Below are 20754 nucleotides of genomic sequence, written 5' to 3'. Positions count from 1 at the left end.
CTCACTGCACCTCTGACTCCCAGACTCAAGCCATCCTCCCACAGCCTCCTGAGTAGCTGGGACTACAGGCACATGTTACCACGCCTGGCTAATTTTTTTTTTTTTTTTCTTTTTTGTAAAGATGGGGTTTTGCCATGTTGCCCAGGCTGGTGTGAAACTCATGAGCTCAAGCAGTCCATCCACCTCGGCCTCCCAAACTGCTTGGATTACAAGTATGAGCCACCACAACAGTCAGTCATTCTTTTAGTTATTTTTAAATGCACAATTATTATTGGCCATAGTCCCCCTGTTCTGCTATCAAATACGAGGTCTTATTCATTCTTTTTTTTTTTTTTTGGTACCCATTAATATCCCCAGGACCCCCCATTTCAACCCCTATTACCCTTCCCAGCCTCTGGTAACTATCTTTCTGTTCTCTGTCTCCATGAGTTCAATTGTTTTGATTTTTAGATCCCACAAGTAAGTGAGAATATGTGATTTTGGTCTTTCTGTGCCTGGCTTATTTCACTTAAAATGACCTCTAGTTCCATCCATGTTGTTGCAGATGTTAGGATCTCATTCTTTTTTATGGCTGAATAGTACTCCATTTTGTATATGTACCACATTTTCTTTATCCATTCATCTGTTGATGGATACTTAGGTTGCTTCCAAATCTTGGCTGTTGTGAACGGTGCTGCAGTAAACATGAGAGTGCAGATATCTCTTCGATACACTGATTTCCTTTCTTTTGGGTATGTACCCAACAGTGTGATTGCTGGATCATGTGGTTACTCTATTTTTAGTTTTTTGAGGAACCTCCAAACTGTTCTACATAGTGATTGTACTAATTTACATTCCCGCCAGCAGTGTACCAGGGTTCTGCTTCGTCCACATCCTCACCAGCATTTGTTATTTGACTTTTTGATGTAAGCCTTTTTAACTAGAGGGAGATGATACCTCATCGTAGTTTTAATTTGCATTCCTCTGAAGATCAGTGGTGATGAGCACTTTTTCAGATGCCTGTTTGCCATTTGTATGTCTTCTTTTGAGAAATGTCTAAATCTTTTGCCCATTTTAAAATTGTATTAGATTTTTTTCCTATAGAGTTGCTTGAGCACCTTATGTATGCTAGTTAGTAATTCCTCATCAGATGGGTAGCTTGTAAATACTTTCTTCCATTCTGTGGGTTGTCTCTTCACTTTGTTGATTGTTACCTTTACTGTGCAGAAGCTTTTTAACTTGATGTGATCCCATTTGTCCATTTCTACTTCAGTTACCTGTGCTTATGGAGTATTACTCGAGAAATTTTTGCCCAGACCAGTGTCCTAGAGAGTTTCCCCAATGTTTTATTGTAGTAGTTTTATAGTTTGAAGTCTTAGATTTAAGTCTTCAATTCATTGTGATTTGATTTTTATATAAGGTAAGAGATGGGATCAAGTTTTAGTCTTTTGTATATGGATATCCAGTTTTCCCAGTTTTCTCTTCTGTTTATTGAAAAGACTGTATTTTCCCCAATGTGTGTTATTGACACCTTTGTCAAAAATGAGTTTACTGTAGATGTGTGGATCTGCTTCTGAACTCTCTGTTCTGTTCCACTGGTCTGTGTGTCTGTTTTTTTGCCAGTACCATGTTGTTTTTGGTTACTATATCTCTGTAGTATAATTTGAAGTTAAGTAGTGTGATTCCTCCAGTTTTATTATTTTTGCTTAGCATAGTTTTGGCTATTCTAGGTCTTTTGTGATTCCATGTAAATTTTAGGATTTTGTTTTTCTATTTCTGTGGAGAATATCTTTGGCATTTTGATAGGGATTGCACTGAATATGTAGATTACTTTTAGTTGTATGGACATTTTAACAATATTGATTCTTTCAATCCATGAACATGGAATAGCTTTCCATTTTTTGTGTTTCCTCTTCAGTGTCTTTCAATAGTGTTCCATAGTTTTTAGAGATCTTTCACTTCTTTGGTTAATTCCTAGGTATTTAATCTTATTTGTGGTTATTGTATATGGACTTTTTTAAATTTCTTTCTCACATTGTTCGCTATTGGCGTATAAAAATGCTACTGACATTTATATGTTGATTTTGTATCCTTCAACTTTACTGATTACTGAATTTATCAGTTTTGATAGGTTTTGCTGGAGTCTTTAGGTTTTTCCAAATATAAGATCATATCCACAAAAGATAATTTTACTTCTTCCTTTCCAATTTGGATACCCTTTGTTTCTTTCTCTTATCTGATTGCTCTAAGATTTCTAGTCCTATGTTGAATAACAGTGGTGAAAGTGGGCATCCTTGTCGTGTTCCAGATCTAAGAGACAAGGATTTCAGTTTTTCCCCATTCAGCACAATACTAGCTGTGTGCCTGTCTTATATGGCTTTTATTATGTTGAGGTATGTTCCTTCTATGCCCAGTTTTTTGGGGGGTTTTATCATGAAGGGATTTGAACTTTTTCAACTGCTTTTTTAGCATCAGTTGGAAATGATCATATGGTTTTTGTCCTTCATCCTGTTGATATGATGTATTACACTGATTGATTTGTATATGTTGAACGTCCTTACATCCCTGAGATAAATCCCACTTGGTCATGATGAATGATCTTTTTAATGTATTGTTGAATTTGGTTTGCTAGTATTTTGTTGAGGATTTTCGCATCAGTATTTATCAGAGATAGTGGTCTGTAGTTTTCTTTTTCTGATGTGTTTTTGGTTTTGATGCCAGGGTAATACTGGCCTCTTAAAATTAGTTAAGAAGTATTTTCTCTTCCTGTGTTTTTTGGAACAGTTTGAGTAGGATTGGTTTGAGTCCTTTAAATGTTTAGTAGAATTCAGCAGTAAAACCATCAGGTCCTGGGCTTTTCTTTATTGGGAGACTTTTTATTACAGCTTTAATCTTGTTATTTGTTACTGGTCTGCTCAGGTTTTGGATTTCTTCATGGTTCAATCTTGGTAGGTTGTATGTGTCTAGATATGTCCATTTCTTCTAGATTTTCCGACTTATTGGCATATAGTTGCTCATAGTAGCCACTAATAATCTTTTGAATTTCTGTGATATCAGTTGTAATGTCTCCTTTTTCATCTCAATTTTATTTATTTAGATCTTTTCTTTTTTCCTTAGTCTGGGTAAATGCTTGTCAGTTTTGTTTATCTTTTCAAAAACCCAGCTTTTTGTTTCATTGATCTTTTATATTGTTTCCTTCATTTCAAATTCATTTATTTCTGCTCTGATCTTTATTATTTCTTCTCCTAATTTTGGGTTCAGTTTACACTTTTCTAGTTCTTTAAGATGCATTGTTAGGTTATTTGAGGTTCTTTTTTTAGGTAGATACTTATAGGTATAATTTTCCTTTTAGTACTGCTTTCACTGTGTCCCATATGTTTTGGCATGTTGTTTCCATTATGATTTGTTTCAAGAAATTTTTTGATTTCCTCAGTTTCTTCATTGACCCACTGGTCATCCCAGAGCATATTGTTTAATTTTAATGTTCTGTGTTTATGTAGTTTCCAGAATTTCTCATTATCGATTTGTAGTGTTATTCCATTGTAGTCCACGAAGATGCTTAATGAGCTCTGTTTGTTTGTTTGTTTGTTTGTTTGAGACGTGATCTCACTGTGTTACCCAGGCTAGAGTATAGTGCTTATTCACAGATGTGATTGTAGCGCACTGCAGCCTCCAACTCTTGGCCTCATACAATCCTCCCATCTCACCCTCCCAAGTAGCTGGAACTACAGTCATGCACCACTGTGCCCAGCTTGCTTTTGCCTTTTAAAATGGCCCCCAAGTATGGTTCTCAAATGTTTCTAAAGTTGCAAGCACAAGAAGACTATGCTGTTCCCTTAAGGAGAAAATACCTGTGTTTAGATATGCTTTGTTTAGACATGAATTACAGTGCCCTTGGCTATGAGTTGTGTTAGTGACTCAACAATACGTATTAAGGTATCTTTAAACAGAAACACACACGAAAAAAGGTTATGTATTAATCAGTTGGCAAAAATGTTGTGACCATAAGCGTGAAGAAACCTAACCCTAAACTTCCCTCAGGAGCAATGATTCAGTATGCCCTCATTCAGTATTGTGGCAGCTTTGTAGAACATAACTTCTATAAATAACGAGAATCAACTTTATGTAATTGTAGTGATTTACAATAATGTATTTTATAATGTTGAACTATTTTTATTTGGCAAAGGTGCAAGTGACTTTTTTTAGTGTAGTGCTTGTTTAACTTACTTTTTGTGGAATTTTGCATCTATAATCTGGTTTTCATGATTTTTAACTGGAAAATCCTGTTTTTAAGTTATAATACTTATGTAAGTTACTCAAATAATACATTAATACTTTCACATGAATCTTTAAAAGAATACAGAAATAATGATACTCCCTTTTTTCTTCTATACTACCTATCCTCTGCCCCAACCTTTTCTATTCATTCTTTTTTTTATTATTCATTCTTAGTTTGTTCAGTATCTTTCCAAATCTTTGTAATGCGTGTATGCACGCATACATACACACACACACAGTTTGTTTTATTTTGGGTGTGTGTATGTTTAATATGCCTTGTTATACTTTACGTATTATTTTTCAACTTTTAAAAATAATTAACAGTGTTTCTTGGAAACCCTTCCATGATAAGTAGTTATAGATCTACACGAGGTAGTATTTCTCCAAGATGGGTATGTAGAAATGAAATTGCTGGGCTAAAGGGCATGCATATGCATTTTTAAAATTTCTAATACTAGATCATCCTCCGAAGAGGTTGTATTCAAATATATTCCCACAGGTATGTCACAGTACCACTTTCTCCACATCCTTGGTGCCATAGTTTCATTATTTTTCCCCTGCAAAACTCTTACTGAAACTTAATGCCAGTCAGACACGGTGGCTTACATGTGTAATCCCAGCACCTTTAGAGGCTGAGACAGGCAGATCACTTGAACCCAGGAGTTCAAGACCAGCCTGGCCAACATGGTGAAACCCCATCTCTACTAAAAATACAAAAAATGGGCCGAACATCATGGCGCACGCCTGTAATCCTAGCTACCCGGGAGGCTGAGGCATGAGAATCACTTGAACCCGGGAGGCAAAGGTTGCAGTGAGCTGAAATTGCACCACTGCACTCCAGCCTGGACGACAGAGTGAGGCTCTGTCTCAAAAAAAAAAGAAAAAAAAAAGCTTAATCCCCAGTGTGGCATTGTTGAAAGGGGAGGCCTTTAAGAGGTGATTAGGTCATGAGGGCTCTCCCCCCATGAATGGATTATCACAGGAGTGACATTAGTGACTTTAAAAGGAGACCTAAACTAGCACACTCAGCTTCTCACCTTGATGCCCTCTGCCACGTTAGGACTCTGCAGAGTCCCCACCAGCAAGAAGGCACTTACAAGTTGTGTCCCTTCGACTTTGGACTTCCCAGCCTCCAGAACTTTAAAAAAAATAAGTTTGTTTCCGTATGAATTACCCAATTTCGGATATTCTGTTATAAGCAACAGAAAACGTACTGAGACACTTGTCAGTAGTGATTGTAAGTGTTTTTTATTTCTGCCAATGTAGATGATCTTTATTTGAATTTTTTGAAACAGAGACTTGCTGTTGCCCAGGCTGGAGTGCAGTGGTTTGACATCAGCTCACTGCAACCTCTACCTGCTGGGTTCAAGCGATTCTCTTGCCTTAGCCTCCCAAGTAGACTACAGGTGTGCGCCACCACATCCAGCTAATTTTTATATTTTTAGTAGTGTCGGGGTTTCACCATGTTGGCCATGCTGGTCTTGAACTCCTGACCTCAGGTGATCCACCCACCTTGGCCTTCCAAAGTGCTGGGATTACAGAGTGAGCCACTGCCCCTGGCCATAGATTGTCTTTAAGAATAGAATCTTGTGCTCTGAATTTGCAAAAACCCTGATTGCTAGTACCCTCTTCTTCCTATATCTTATGTACGAAAAATCATATCAATAAATATGACTTACTTGGGATCGTTTGTGTGCTTTAACCCCAGGAGTAATAACATTAAAGCTGGGCTTGAAGGAGCAACTCATAGTGGCAATTTCCAGTAGAGCAAAGCCCTGAGAAACTATGAATAAGGAAATGGAAGTGTCAAAATCCTAGTGTCAAGAGTATGACAATTAGAATCCTGTAATGCAAAAATAAGAGTCTCTTCATATTTAAAAAAAAAAAAAAGCCTGTATATTTTTTCCTTAAGGGCAGCGTTTCAGACATTTTTTAAAATAGAAATCGGATTTCTTTTTTTTTTTTTTTTTTTTTTGAGACAGAGTCTTGCTCTGTCGCCCAAGCTGGGGTGCAGTGGCCGGATCTCTGCTCACTGCAAGCTCCGCCTCCCAGGTTTAGGCCATTCTCCTGCCTCAGCCTCCCGAATAGCTGGGACTACAGGCGCCCGCCACCTCGCCCGGCTAGTTTTTTGTATTTTTTAGTAGAGACGGGGTTTCACCATGTTAGCCAGGATGGTCTCGATCTCCTGACCTCGTGATCCGCCCGTCTCAGCCTCCCAAAGTGCTGGGATTACAGGCTTGAGCCACCGCGCCCGGCAGAAATCGGATTTCTTATAGTAGGTTTATATATAACATCCCTAAAGTGAAATGTTTTAAATAGGAGCAATGATAAATTTCTTACCTTAATGATATGCTTAAAATTAGTGTTTTTCAAGCGTGAAACATAAGAGCTTAAGTCTGCATATTGAAAGAGTAATTGGAATGTCTGTCGTTCCTTTCAAGTTTTACACATACCACGTCGAAGGCACCGGCACAAAATAATTATTTCGACACTATTCTTGCTAAAAACTTATACTTCCAAAATAACTTCAACTTAAATCTATGCAGGAACATTTCAGGGGAAATAATAAGTAGAAAAAACTTTAGAATGTTTAGATCTTTGTTGTTTTAATCCCTAATTGATTAATACAAATGATAAGGAAAATATTAATGTTGGATATTAGGAAGTTAAGGTACATTATCTAAATAATGAATCCAGGGGGCTTAGCAAGCTAAAAGTCAGCAATCAAAATGCAGCACAAAGTTTTAAGTGTTAAGAATTTGAATTTAAAATATCAAAAGATAGACCAGGCCTGTAATCCCAACACTTTGGGAGTCTGAGGCAGGTGGATCACTTGAAGTCAGGAGTTCGAGACCAGCCTCGCCAACATGGCGAAACTCCATCTCTATTTAAAAAATTAAAAATTAGTTAGGCATGGTGGTCCATGCTTGTAATCCCAACTACTCAGGAGACTGAGGCAGGAGAATCCCTTGAACTCAGGAGGCAGAGGTTGCAGTGAGCTGAGATCGTGCCATTACTTTCCAGCCTGGACAACAGAGCAAGACTCTTGTCTCAACAAAACAAAAACAAATAAAATATCAAAAGATAGTTTGTTCAGCTGTTTTGAACACTGACTTTTCTATAAACTGTCTTTTGTGTTGGAAAGTTCCAAGAAGAAAGATGAATAATATTTAGCAGTTGATTAATCTGCCCTCTAAAGTTCATGTACCAGCTTTTGAAGTGAGAACTTTTTACTAAACCGAGGAATTATGTATTTGCTTCTTAAAATAAAAAGTAATGTATGGGTATGGTAAAAATAAAAATTCCAGTAGTAGAAAAACATACGGAAGTAGAGGTCTCCCAATTCTATCTCCTCCATCTCACAACAGTCTGTTCCCTGCAAAATAGCTGCTGTTTTTTCTTGTGTGTTCTTGCAGGAAAAAAATATATACATTTACAGACATGACCATATTTTTTGTTTTTTTAATTTGCACAAAAAGGAACATGTACACACTGCTCCTGTGTATCTCTCAGCATGTGGAAGGTAGTGCCTTGTAAATCATGGAACTAAGGTAATCATGCAGTACAGTGTGTCACCAACCAGAGCCAAAGAAAGAACAATTTTGTTTCCTAATACATGACAAGAACTTGGTCTCAAAAGTACTTCATAGAGAAGTAGTCTGAGTGTACAGTTACCAGGAAGCCAGTACTGATTGTTTTCTTGAGTCCTTTAAAGATCATTTTAAGTGGACCATTAAGGTTCTTGTATTTGAAAGTGCTTTGAACATAGAAAGCTTGGGGACCATAGCATTAGTCACAAGTAGTTCCATTTCAATTTCCTTAACATATATTATGTATTTATTGAGTCAAAGATAACGTTTTTAAGCCTTTTAATGCTTATTGCCAAATTGTTCTGCAGAAGCATTACGCAAGTTTACCCTGCCTTCGGCAAGTTATAAAGGAACAATTTTACCGTTTTAATTCTCCCAAGCATTGAGTAATACTCGATTTTATATTTTGTATTTTTTTAATCTTTGCTCATTTGAGAGGTAATCAGTTGTTGTTTGCTTCAACTTGCATTACTTTCATTACCAGTAACATTTTTTCCTTATACTGTATTTACTTACTATGGTTTTCTTCTTTTTCCTTCAGATTATCTGTTTTGGTCTATTGTCTGTTTATCTATTGGGATCTCAGTGTTCTTTTCTCAGAAATCTTTAAGATCCTTATGTATTAAAAAGATTAACTTATATAGGTTATATGTCGTTCAGCACTTATTTTTTCTCAGTGTTATTGTTCCTTTGATTTATTTTTGTATATAGATGTTCTTTCATTCTTAAACTTAGGAAGTTCTCCCTTCCTCCATGTTATAGTTTAATATTCAGTTCCATTTTTTACTCAGTTTTTGTATTTGTTGGGGTGTTTATTTAAATTTTGTAATCTCCTGAATTCTGTTTAGAATTAGGATCTCCTTTATCTAATAGGGTCTATTATCAATTTTTTCTTCTGTTCTATTGATCTGGTTGTGTTTTGTACTGGCACACTTTTACATACTATATAGGATTTTATAAAATAATATCCTCATAGATTGGTCTCTCTACTTCATTCCCTTCCTCCCCCATCTGTTGCCATTTTTTAATAAGAAAAAAATAATTTATAGAATTAAATCTAATAATCACAGTAAACATTTAAAGGGTATAGTGAACATCTTCACTTCACTTTTTTTTCCTTTTTTTTTTTTTTGGAGATGGAGTCTTGCTCTGTCACCCAGGCTGGAATGCAGTGACACAATCTCAGCTCATTGCGACCTCCGCCTCCTGGGTTCAAGCAATTCTGCAGCCTCAACCTCCCAAGTAGCTGGGATTACAGGCACCTGCCACCACGCCCGGCTAATTTTTGTATTTTTAGTAGAGATGGGGTTTCACCACATTGGCTAACCTAGTCTCGAACTCCTGACCTCAAGTGATCTGCCCGCCTTGGCCTCCCAAAGTGCTGAGATTACAGGCGTGAGCCACTGTGACTGGCCTTCACTTATAACCATTGATTTCACAGGCATACAAATCTTAGGAGGTACATTTGCTCCTATATTTAGCCGCCTAAAACTTTTGGAGTTCTACTTCCTGCTTGTGTTTAATTTTGAACTTGGCCAGAGTTCCTTTGCAGCCCTTCCCTTTCTTCTATACCTACCTCTGAGTGTATAGTTCTCTTAAAAATTTTATATTCTGATTAGAAAAGTAGTGCATATTTATTGTAGAAAGTTCAGAAAATACAGAAAAATACAGGGACAGAACAGTTTCCTATAATTTCACCATTCATTGGTAGCCACATTTTGGTGGGTTTTTTTCCCTGTATGATCAATCTTATACTTCTTACACAAACAAAATTGGGATTACACATTACATATGGTTTTATCACTGTTTCCTCATGTAATAGTCTATCATGATTTTCTAACAAATATTTGTGTTTGTGTTCCCAGCGCCCTGCATAGTTTTTGTATATAGTCATCCAGCTGTGAAACAGGAATGATAATCAATCATCAAATAAGTAGTCAGTGGTAGTGGTGTTACTAATAATAATCATTAAGGCCGGGCGTGGTGGCTCACACCTGTAATCCCAACACTTTGGGAGGCCGAGACGGGTGGATCACCTGAGGTCAGGAGTTCGAGACCAGCCTGACTAATATGGTGAAACCCCATCTCTACGAAAAATAAAAAATTAGCCAAGTGTGGTGGCAGGCACTTGTAGTCCCAGCTACTCAGGAGGCTGAGACAGGAGAATTGCTTGAACCCGGGAGGTGGAGGTTGCAGTGAGTTCACGCCTGTAATCCCAGCACTTTGGGAGGCTGAGGCAGGTGGATCACCTAAGGTCAGGAGTTCAAGACCAGCCTTGTCAACATAGTGAAACCACATCTCTACTAAAGATACAGAAATTAGCCAGGCCTGGTGGTGCGTGCCTATAATCCCAGCTACTCAGGAGGCTGAGGCAGGAGAATCGCTTGAACCTGGGAGGCAGAAGTTGCAGTGAGCTGAGGTTGCGCCATTGCACTCCAGCCTGGGCAACAAGAGCGAAACTCCGTCTCAAAAAAAAAAGTCATTAATAGTTAACATTAATTGGGCTCCGTCTCAACTTTAAACATCTTATAAAATCCTCGTGATTATGGGAGAAAACCCCATGACTATTACCGTCTCCATTTTCCAGATGAAGAACTGAGATATAAAGTGGTTTAATAATTTTCCCACAGGCCCCTTCATAGGAAGTGATAGGATATGATACCAGACCTTTTGATTTCAAAGCCTTTCGGGTTTTTTTCTAGCAGACACTTAACACTGATTGTTACCCCCTAGTGCTGGCCCATAGTCTTTTCCTGTGCTCACCCTTTGTAAGTCCTTTAGAGTTCTCCATTCTTTCTCCAGGGTCTTTGTGTAGGCCTGAAATTCATCACTGGATGGCTTTTTGAGGCAGCTAGGTCGGTGCTGCTTCTGTCTGCACTGTTCGATTAGCTAATACACTCTGACTAAATTATGGCTTAGCCTAGCACTGTCGTATGCACATTATCTTCCATTTCACGGTAACATACTTTTCTAAGTGGGGTAACGTGTGGTTGTGATTTCAATAGTAGTTCCTAGGAAAATGTTATTTTTATTTATCTGCAAGTTTCTCTGTGGTAATAACCTTTGTCCATCCAGTATTTTTTAATTCTTTTGAATTTGTTTCATTAATACAACTTCGTTTTTTAGGATTTTACTTTGTGACTGGATCATCCTCCAAAGGAAAAGGGGAAATTAAGTGTTTTTTAGTGGTTAAAAACCTGCCAGTGGTATATGACTCCAAAGTAAATAGATTATGTCTGTGTTGATACTTTGTTTGCAACATGTCTTTTTAAACTTGTGATTGCTATCTGATTTGCATTTCAAAATACTGTATGTTAAAAGTAGTAACTGTAAGACTGCTTGTATTTTTGCTTTCCTTTTTCTTTCTTTTTTTTTTTTTGTTAAGGCCCATTCTAAATGTAAAAGATAATGCTCAGTTTAAAAAACAAAATCTTCTCTTGATGTTTTACAAGACAATCTGATGTGAAAAGTGGTCTTGGAGAGATTAACCCCTTTTTTATGAGGAAGTAATTTCCCAGAATTTGATCAGAGACTTAAGAAGGGTCTGCTTTAGAGGAAAAGGGATGTCACAAGGAGACACAATAAATGATACATATTATGAATAATGTTTTTCAGAAGGTTAAGAATAAGGAGTGACAGTTCTTTATAAAAGGAGGAGGAATAAAGAGGCCCGGGATATGTAAAAATAAAACTGGTTATAGGGCTTGAAGAAAATGATCTTTTATAGACAATGTAAGTTATTTGGAGTAAAAAAAAAAAATGTAAGGCTCTTATAAAATATGAAGGACTAGGAAGACGATAAAGGAAAAATGAAGAACGTAGAACATGAAAGGTACTAGCCTGTCAATTTAAATGCTGTTTAAAATGCACTTTGGTAGGAAGAAACTCTGTAGATGGACCACCCCCATACAGTGTTTGTGTCCTTGTTTTTAAGCACTATGTTAGCACTTTCATGGTTGCAGTATTGAGACTTCCATAGTAGTACAGTGCCTTTACATGTAGAATATACTATTTATTGAATGAATGTTGAAAGTGATCTCAAGTTACTTGAAATTTGTTTAATAAATCAATGCAATGACAAAATAATTTTCTTGATTTAGAAGTTTTTTTGAAATTGGTGATTTGCCTGTGTTCTTATAACAAGTTAAAAGCATTTCTTGTTACTCATCATAGGAACTTGAGTTTCTTTAAGGGTTGTTAGTTGAGTGTGAGTATTTTGGCTGTGGAAGCCGAATGGATAGGATACACATGTGTGCGTGCCTGATGAGTGTAGTACATTTTGGTCCAGTTTTAAAGTAAAGAGCATTTTCCCTCTTTGTAAAACCTGAAGTTGTGTGTCCTTAATACATTTGTGTTCTTTCTGTCTTTTTTAGGGAAACAGTGCTTCTTAGTCCTACGTCAGCAGCAGTTTAATGTCCAGGCTCTTGTGGCGGTGGGAGACCATGCAAGCAAGCAGATGGTTAAATTTGCTGCCAAGTAAGTAAGCAATTATATCCTGTTGTCAGAATAAACAATGGTGGGAACCAAGACTCCCAGGGGTTTGGACCATTTTCATACATTAACATCAATGCTTCGTTTGTTTAAAAATGTAGTTATTTAAATTGTCAGTTCAGTGTTGCTGAATACATTAAACTTACAAAAGAGAAAATATGGAGCACAGGCTTGAAATTCATTTGGAACTGCTGAAGCAGCACTCTCTACAGACAAGTCACATTTACTTTCAAGTAGAGTAACAAAAAGCCTGGCAGCCTCAACATAGCAGAGCAACTTTATTTTGTTGTGTTTGTTGAACTTCATTTCCTCCCTCCTTCCCTCCCTCCCTGCCTCCCCCAGTTTGAGATTTGCATATTGAGCAACAAGTTTTCTAACCAAAAAATAAAAGTATATAAAATGAAAGAATGTAGTTTGGCAAATGATTTCCTCCAGAAGGAAGTAAAACAAATGTGTTACAACTTTTAGCTTTGACACCAAAAGGGTTTAGGAGAAAAAAGGTAAAACTTACTTTTTCCTCCTGTAAAAGTCTGAGCTGTCTGGCCCAGAGTTCCCGTAGAAGCAGCACATTGTTTTGTTCAGCTTACAGGAGGCGGATATAGAGATAGAAGTGTGGTTGTGCGTGCAGTGGCTCTAAGGTGATGAGAGCTATTTTACTTGGTAATGGTGATGTGGCTAATTTTGTTTCATGTTTTTTTCAGTTTCATCAGAATTTTATTTCCATGATAATGATCTCAGAAAACATGGGAAAATGTATGATCTTTATGTTTTAAGTAATAAAGTAAATTCATAGGTGTGTTAACAGAAAGAATTCAATCAGAGTAAATGATATATTTTTTCTATTTTTTTTTTAAATCTTTGCTCTTTAGATGCATGCTTTCTAAGATGAGTTAATACAGATGGAATTATGAATTTTAGAATTGGAAAGAAACTTAAAAATTATCTAATTCAATATCCTAATTTAGCTTTCAGCCCTCCCTGACCCTCTAGCACAATGTTACACATATAAAGGATGCTCAGCAGCTGGTTTTGATTTAGGTATTTATCAAGATCAGTTTCATTATATCATAGTAATACCTGCACTCAGGTTTCAGAACTTCAGTGCCATGAATTAAGTCATTGATGAGATCAGTAGTATTTTAGTACTCCTAGTACAGTAGCCCCACCTCTCCCTATCTCCGTATCCTGCTGCCCAGAGACGACCACTTTTCTTCTGCATGTGTCTTCTGGTAATTAGGTTTGCTTGTTTTGTCTCCTAGTTAGAGTGTGTGCTTGTGGGGTGCATTTGTCTTCCAGCCTTTTAAGGTTAGTGTGTATCCTATGAAGTCAAACGTAAATGAGCTTGGTCCCTAGAAATTTAATCTGCACAGAGAGCCTTCTATAAAAGAAAAAAAGATGGTCCTGGAAACTACAGACATAGATCCTAAATTCTGTTAAATATACTGAAAAATACTGGGAAAAAAGTCAACCTCAAATCAACAAACAACTTTTTTAGTTATCGTCTTTTGTATAATTATGTGGTTCTGAAAACTAATACATGAAGCTGACAGTTACATAGAGAATACATTTTTCCATTAAACTGCATTATAACCTCAGTGTTATGTTCCTAAAGCTTCCAGTGGAAAAGCCTTTTGAAAATCCTACTTACCCATAATATTCAGTGAGAGGCATTCTACTGACAAGTGGACAGTTAATCCATGTGATGTGTTTAGAAGTAGACACATTTAAAGTACTCCACAAATAAGTTATTCTTATTATTTCAGGTCTTCTCAGAAACTCCTGGGGCTTGACTAAGTAACAGCAATTGACTATATCAGATGTCAACCATAGCTTAATAGCTAAAAAGGCTACTTTCAGATGGTCTCCCAGACAGAACTTAGTTCACTAATGCCCTCATAAAATTAAAGAACACCTTTTTATCATTATTTCAATAAGGGCTTTCATCCAATTGGGATGATATATGGGTGATCTTTTTTTTTTTTCTTTTTTTGAGACGGAATTTCACTCTTGTTGCCCAGGCTGGAGTGCAATGGTGTGATCTCTGCTCACCACAACCTCCACCTTCCAGGTTCAAGCAATTCTCCTGCCCCAGCCTCCCCAGTAGCTGGGATTACAGGCATATGCCACCATGCCTAGCTACTTTTGTATTTTTGGTAGAGATGGGGTTTCTCCATGTTGGTCAGGCTGGTCTTGAACTCCTGACCTCAGGTGATCCACCCGCCTTGGCCGCCCAAAGTGCTGGGATTACAGGCATGAGCCACCGCGCCCAGCCATGGGTGATCTTTTAGACAAGGGAAGAATGTAGATAATTTAGCCTAGAGTTTGTAATTCCTGAAGTGGAACTCCATAAAGATCTAGATGCAGTTCAGGCTTAACAACTAAATTGTGACTTGATTTTTTTTTTTTTTTTAGCAAAGAACATGTAGCTATTTTTAGTCCTTTTAAAAAATGGACTTTATATATAAAGTAGCAATGTGTGGGAAAAGGTTGAGCTGTTGCAAATTATAAACCTTGTCACTGGTTATATGTAAGTGAATGGAGCCAATTTTATACAATAGATTCAACATGTGGTACATAGATAACTATTATTAAACTTTTGGCACTAGTATGTTAAGGAATCAAGCCTGAGTAATTACCAGTAGGTGAGTTAATGGCTTTTGCTATCTTGTGAAAAAGGAAAATTCTTATGGCAAAGACTCGTTGGCAAAAGATGAGTTTTTAGGTTTTGTAGTTGGTTAAGATAATTTTCTTAGGAACATGATTTTATGTTCCAGATGGGTCATTTTGTCCTTTCTGTGTGATGTAACCTGTACTTCTAAGATAGTTCAGAAATCCTGATCCTTGATAAGAGAAGTCCACTTTTAGACTTCAGCAAGAACTTTTTAGAACTCTTTTTAGGGAAAAGATGTATGGAGATTTTCTTCGTCTTTTAACTTCCTTTTCCTAAAAATTGTTAGTGTTTTATCTAAAAGCGGTATGCATTACTCCATTGTGAAAGCAAAAATTAAGATAGCTTTCATACATTTATCTTTGAGGTCACTTGTTTAGGCAGTACCATTTGGTGAACTGATACTTACAAAAACAAAAATCTAAGGTGTAAGGTTATTATTGAATCATAAATAGCAATAAAAAGAAATTCCTCTATTTGTTATTAACAGATTAAAAGGAAGAAATTTTATAACCTACTGTGGTCTAACTATATTCACTGTGGTTATTATTATTGTTATTCACTAACTATATTCATTATTGTTGTACCAAACTGAAGAAACCTTAAGTTCACTTGGACTTTCTGTGTTTTGTTGTTGTTGTTTTGAGATGGAGTTTGGCTCTTGTTGCCCAGGCTGGAGTGCAGTGGCACAGTCTCAGGTCATTGCAACCTCTGTTTCCCAGGTTCAAGTGATTCTCCTGCCTCAGCCTCCTAACTGGAATTACAGGTGCCCACCACCACGCCCGGCTTATTTTTTGTGTTTTTAGTAGAGACGGGGTTCCACCATGTTGGTTGGTCTCGAACTGGTCTTGAACTCCTGACCTCAGGTGGGATCCACCCGCCTCAACCTCCCAAAGTGTTGGGATTACAGGTGTGACTTTCTGTGTTTTTAAGCATGGAAGATAATTGAATTTTCTGATATGATACCGGAAGGACAGCAGTACTAAAATTTCTGAAATATTTGAGAGTAAAGTCTTATGTCTGTCTGTCCACATGAGATTGTAAAGATATTTGGCTTCAATTTTTTTTTTTGTCTCCTTTTAGTGTTCTTTGTATTTTCTGCCATGTTATTTGGTTTAGGACAAAGTAGTCCAGTCATTTATTAAACTAATATTTATTGAAGGATACATGCCCTTTTTGCTCCCTCTTTAAGTCCACACTTGCCAGAAGTTTTGTTTTCAGTGCTAGTTTATCTAAAATCTGTAATGGCTTCCTACTTCCAACCATGTCCAAGATTCATTCCGCCTGGTGTTTCCCTCCCTACAGTGTTATTTCCCACTGCTTCCCAGTACGTACCCTTCAGATTGGGCAGACATTCCATGTCCGCAGTGACCTCTCTTCACTTCTCATTTTAAAGGCATTGGCTTTATTCATTAATCTTCATTCTTTGTCATTTAGCTTAACCCCATATCCATCAGTATCCTCATTGTTTGGTTTCTCTGTTCGTTTCTTAGGGATCCACATATATATTCTTAGGAGACTGAGAATTATATGTATGTACATGTCTGTATTATATATATTTAAATTTTTAGTATATATTTTGATGATAATCTTAAAGTTATATTATTCCATATCATTTTAAAGACAGATTTATAACTGAAAACTGCCATGTGAATCTAGTGCTCCATTAGCGTTACTGTCTTGTTTACAGTTGCATTCATGCCAGCTGAAGCCAAATGATATTCATATTCTGTACAAATGAAGGTTTCACAGTAGTTTGAATAGAGACACGTGCTGAACGAGTTGGGTTACCAGGTAGTACTTGGTAATTTAGAGGAATTCTGAACTCAGAAAAGCCTGTACCATTCAAGGAGATATATTAAATTCTCTTTTTGTCTGTATAGGAGCAGCAGATCACTAATAACAGTTTGATGCAAGGAAAAATGTTTCTATTTCTAGTTCCAGTTAAGTTTCAGGTATTCGATAATTCATTTGATACAAATTTTAATTAATGCCACATTAACTTTGACATAAGCAAGATAGTTTTATAAAATGATTACTGATGCTTTATTTAAATTGTCATTCTTAGATTACTCTTTACAGAATTTTGGTTAATTATGAAGCTAAAATATCCTGACTCTACCTCAGAGTTAATGTTTTAGGTAACCGAACAGGTATTCTTCACATTACTAGTATTGAAGTCAGAATACAGAAACAAATTAATTATGGAACTGGCTCTGAGGCTGCAAGCTTTATTCAGTAAACCAAATGTCAGCAACTTAGTTTTAGTGAAACTAAAACTTAATATTACTTATTAATTTGAATTTTGTTTTTATTTAAAAATTTATTTCTATTTTAAAGTTAAGGGCTATAAGCATAAGCATTTACACTAGTTTGGTATTTGTAGGTATTTAAGTAACATGACAGAACTTATTTAAGTGATTACTGGGGGTTTTTGACATTTTTTGTTCCACTAAAGAGAACCCATATAGTAGTTTTAGAACTGCTGGTCTGTGCCTTATTGAGTAGTGCATACTTCTCACCACGCTTATTTTGGACCCAAAATTCTTGGGGTTTTAGTGAAGAAAAATTAGTTCATAAAAGAAGTTAACAGCTGGGCATGGTGGCTCATGCCTGTAATCCCAGCACTTCAGGAGGCCAAAATGGGCAGTTCACTTGAGCCCAGAAGTTTGAGACCATCCTGGCCAACATGGTGAAACCCCATCTCTACAAAAAAAATTTTTTTTTAGTTAGTCGGCCAGGCGTGGTCACTCATGCCTGGAATCCCAGCACTTTGGGAGGCCGAGGCAGACGGATCATGAGGTCAGGAGATCAAGACCATCCTGGCTAACATGGTGAAACCCCGTCTCTACTGAAAATACAAAAAATTAGCTGGGCAGGGTGGCACATGCCTGTAGTCCCAGCTACTCGGGAGGCTGAGGCAGCAGAATCGCTTGAACCCAGGAGGCGGAGGTCGCAATGAGCCAGGATTGCATCACTGCACTCCAGCCTAGACAACAGAGCGAGACTCTGTCTCAAAAAAAAAAAAAAAAAAAAAAATTAGTAGGGCATGGCGGCATATGCCTGTAGTTGCAGCTGCTCCAGAGGCTGAGGTGGGAGAATCACCTGAGCCCAGGAGGTCCAGGCAGCGAGCTGTGATTGTGCCACTACAGTCCAGCTTGGGCAGCAGAGCAAGACTCTAGCTTAAAAAGTAAGTTATCATGGGCCAGGCACGGTGGCTCACACCTGTAATCCCAGCACTTTGGAAGGCCAAGGTGGGTAGATCATCTGAGGTCAGGAGTTCGAGACCAACCTGGCCAACGTGGTGAAACCCTATCTCTACTAAAAATTAAAAAAAATTAGCCAGGTGTGGTGGTGGGCACCTGTAATCCCAGCTACTTGGGAGGCTGAGGCAGGAGAATTGCTGGAACCCAGGGGATGGAGGTTGCAGTGAACCGAGATCATACTGTTGCACTCCAGACTGGGCAACAGAGTGGGACTCCATCTCAAATAAATAGATAAATAAGTTATCATGATTTAAAGAATGATTTAAATCTTTAATTTTTGCAAAGCACCCGTGGACAGATCAGTGTAATAGAGAGAACACAGGGATTTAGTTCCCTACTAACTGGTGACAAAGAGTCCCTCATTGACCAAACTCTCCTCAGATTAGTTTGAAAGAACTTTCTGCTCCAATAAACCTTGACTTTTTTACTTCATGTTTATGTGTGCATTGTTCAGTTTTGACAGGAATCCTACTGAGTTGCTTTAACTACAACCCCTGTCATCCCCCGTCAGTATCTGATCACCCTCCGTAGCTAATCAGGTTCCTCCTCCTCCACCGTCCCTCAGGTAATGTCTGATCACCCTCACCTGCCATCAACAAGAATCCTGTTAGGTCACTTTCGCCAGAATCCTCCCTTTCCGTGATGGCTCCTCTTAGTAATTTTCCATCCACTGACTATGTTCCCATCTTTGGCTCTAAGTTTCCACTTGCCAATGGTGTATTCAAAGTTGAGCCCAGTTTTATACTCAGATCTGTTTTCCCCTATTGCAGTAGTCTTGAATAAAATTTGTTTTTACCACTTTAAATACTGTCCATCTCTGGTTTTCCCAGACAACCATGTGACTTCATATATTGTTTACTGTTTGCTTATCTTACCTCATTCTTCAAAGCTAACACTCTTATTCAAACACTTATTTCTACTTGTCTGATAAATACACAAGTCTGAGATCTAGTGTGGTACTATACTAATTCACTATAATTGAAAGAAATGCTTGCTTGACGTATAAACAAAGCTTGTTCTTCTCTTAGAATTGAAACATATGGCTGGGCACGGTGGCTCACACCTATAATCCCAGCACTTTGGGATCTGCACAAAGCAGGCAGATCACTTGAGCCCAGAAGTTCAAGACCAGCCTAGGCAATATGGTGAAACATCATCTCTATAATAAAAGTCAAAATAATTAGCCGGGTGTGGTGGTGTGAGCCTGTGGTCCCAGCTACCTGGGAGGCGAAGGTTGCAGTGAGCCGAGATCGTGCCACAGCACTCCAGACTGTGTGACAGAGCAAGACCCTATCAAAAAAAAAAAAAAAAAAAAAGGATTTTTATTGTCGAAAGGTGGTTTTATTATTTTTTAAAGTACTTACCTAATTTATTTTTATTTTTGTTCTTTTAATGCTGTTTTAATTAGCAAATATATGGTTTCTTGTGTTTGGGCATTTTGCACTTCTTTGCCTTACTGAATTGTACATTTAATTTATAACATTAAAGCATTTTATGTTGGTACATTATTTGAAGAACTGGTGTGTAACAACTTTATGGCATGCCTCTTTTCTAACTAATCTTTATTACATCCTTGCAAAGATTTAAAAATTACTCATTTGAATGTGGTTATGTAGATCTGTGAGTACGTTTCTCATTGAGTATATAGTAAGATTTAACACATTATTTCTGATAATAAGAAAGCTAAAAAGTTTATCGGTTTTGCTGAAAACCTTTAATAGTCAAGTTTCTGTGTTAAAAATTTTAATAATTTTTGTTGATATAAGGATATATAAATATGCAAATGAAAAAACTTCATGTACATAGTGTCTCTTTCACCATTATTGATTTTTTTTTTTTTTTTTTTTTTTGGTGGTGGTAATAAATGGAAATAGTTTAGAAAAATATGAGCGATTATCCAGAATTAAATTTTGGTCATCACCCAGCCTCTGCCAACTCCCAAGTGTATCCCTACTATTAACAACACAATCAGAATACATCAATATATAGAATTTCTGTTATATTTTAGGCCTTTATTGTGGCTATCTAATATAGTATAGTGCTTCTAGGTGCTTAAATCTGTGGTACCTAGAATGACGAGAAATACAAGGTAACACTATTATGCTGCTCATCTTCTGTCATTATCTTGGGTTTATTGATAGATTATGTGAATAACGATGGGATACTCTTCAGCGACCTCGCTAGTAGGTGTCATATTTTTTTTTTTTTTTTTGGAGACGGAGTCTCGCTCTATCACCCAGGCTGGAGTGCAGTGGCCGGATCTCGGCTCACTGCAAGCTCCGCCTCCCGGGTTTACGCCATTCTCCCGAGGTGTCATATTTTTTAGATGAAAGATCATGGAAAACCCATCCCCCACCACATACAGGACTCATTGCATGTGAAATATTATTTTTAATATTTAAGGAACTTAAGCTGCAATTAAAACTCAGTATAGTAACTACACTTGCTTTATCTTGCCAACCTTTCCAGTGTCTAGCATGGA

At 37.3% G+C, this 20754-nt stretch overlaps 1 protein-coding gene across 1 annotated transcript in view; it reads left to right on the top strand.

Annotated features, from left to right (window-relative positions):
- The window catches only part of DARS1 (aspartyl-tRNA synthetase 1), an 81019-nt gene that overhangs the window by 11556 nt on the left and 48709 nt on the right, over nt 1-20754 (top strand). Inside the window, exon 4 of the mRNA XM_007964857.3 lies at nt 12221-12323. Coding sequence (XP_007963048.1) covers nt 12221-12323 — 103 coding nt within the window. The remainder of the gene's footprint in view (nt 1-12220; nt 12324-20754) is intronic.

The sequence above is a fragment of the Chlorocebus sabaeus genome, chromosome 10, assembly GCF_047675955.1.
Source record: "Chlorocebus sabaeus isolate Y175 chromosome 10, mChlSab1.0.hap1, whole genome shotgun sequence".
Lineage (NCBI taxonomy): Eukaryota > Metazoa > Chordata > Mammalia > Primates > Cercopithecidae > Chlorocebus > Chlorocebus sabaeus.
This window is presented reverse-complemented; position numbering and strand designations above follow the sequence as displayed.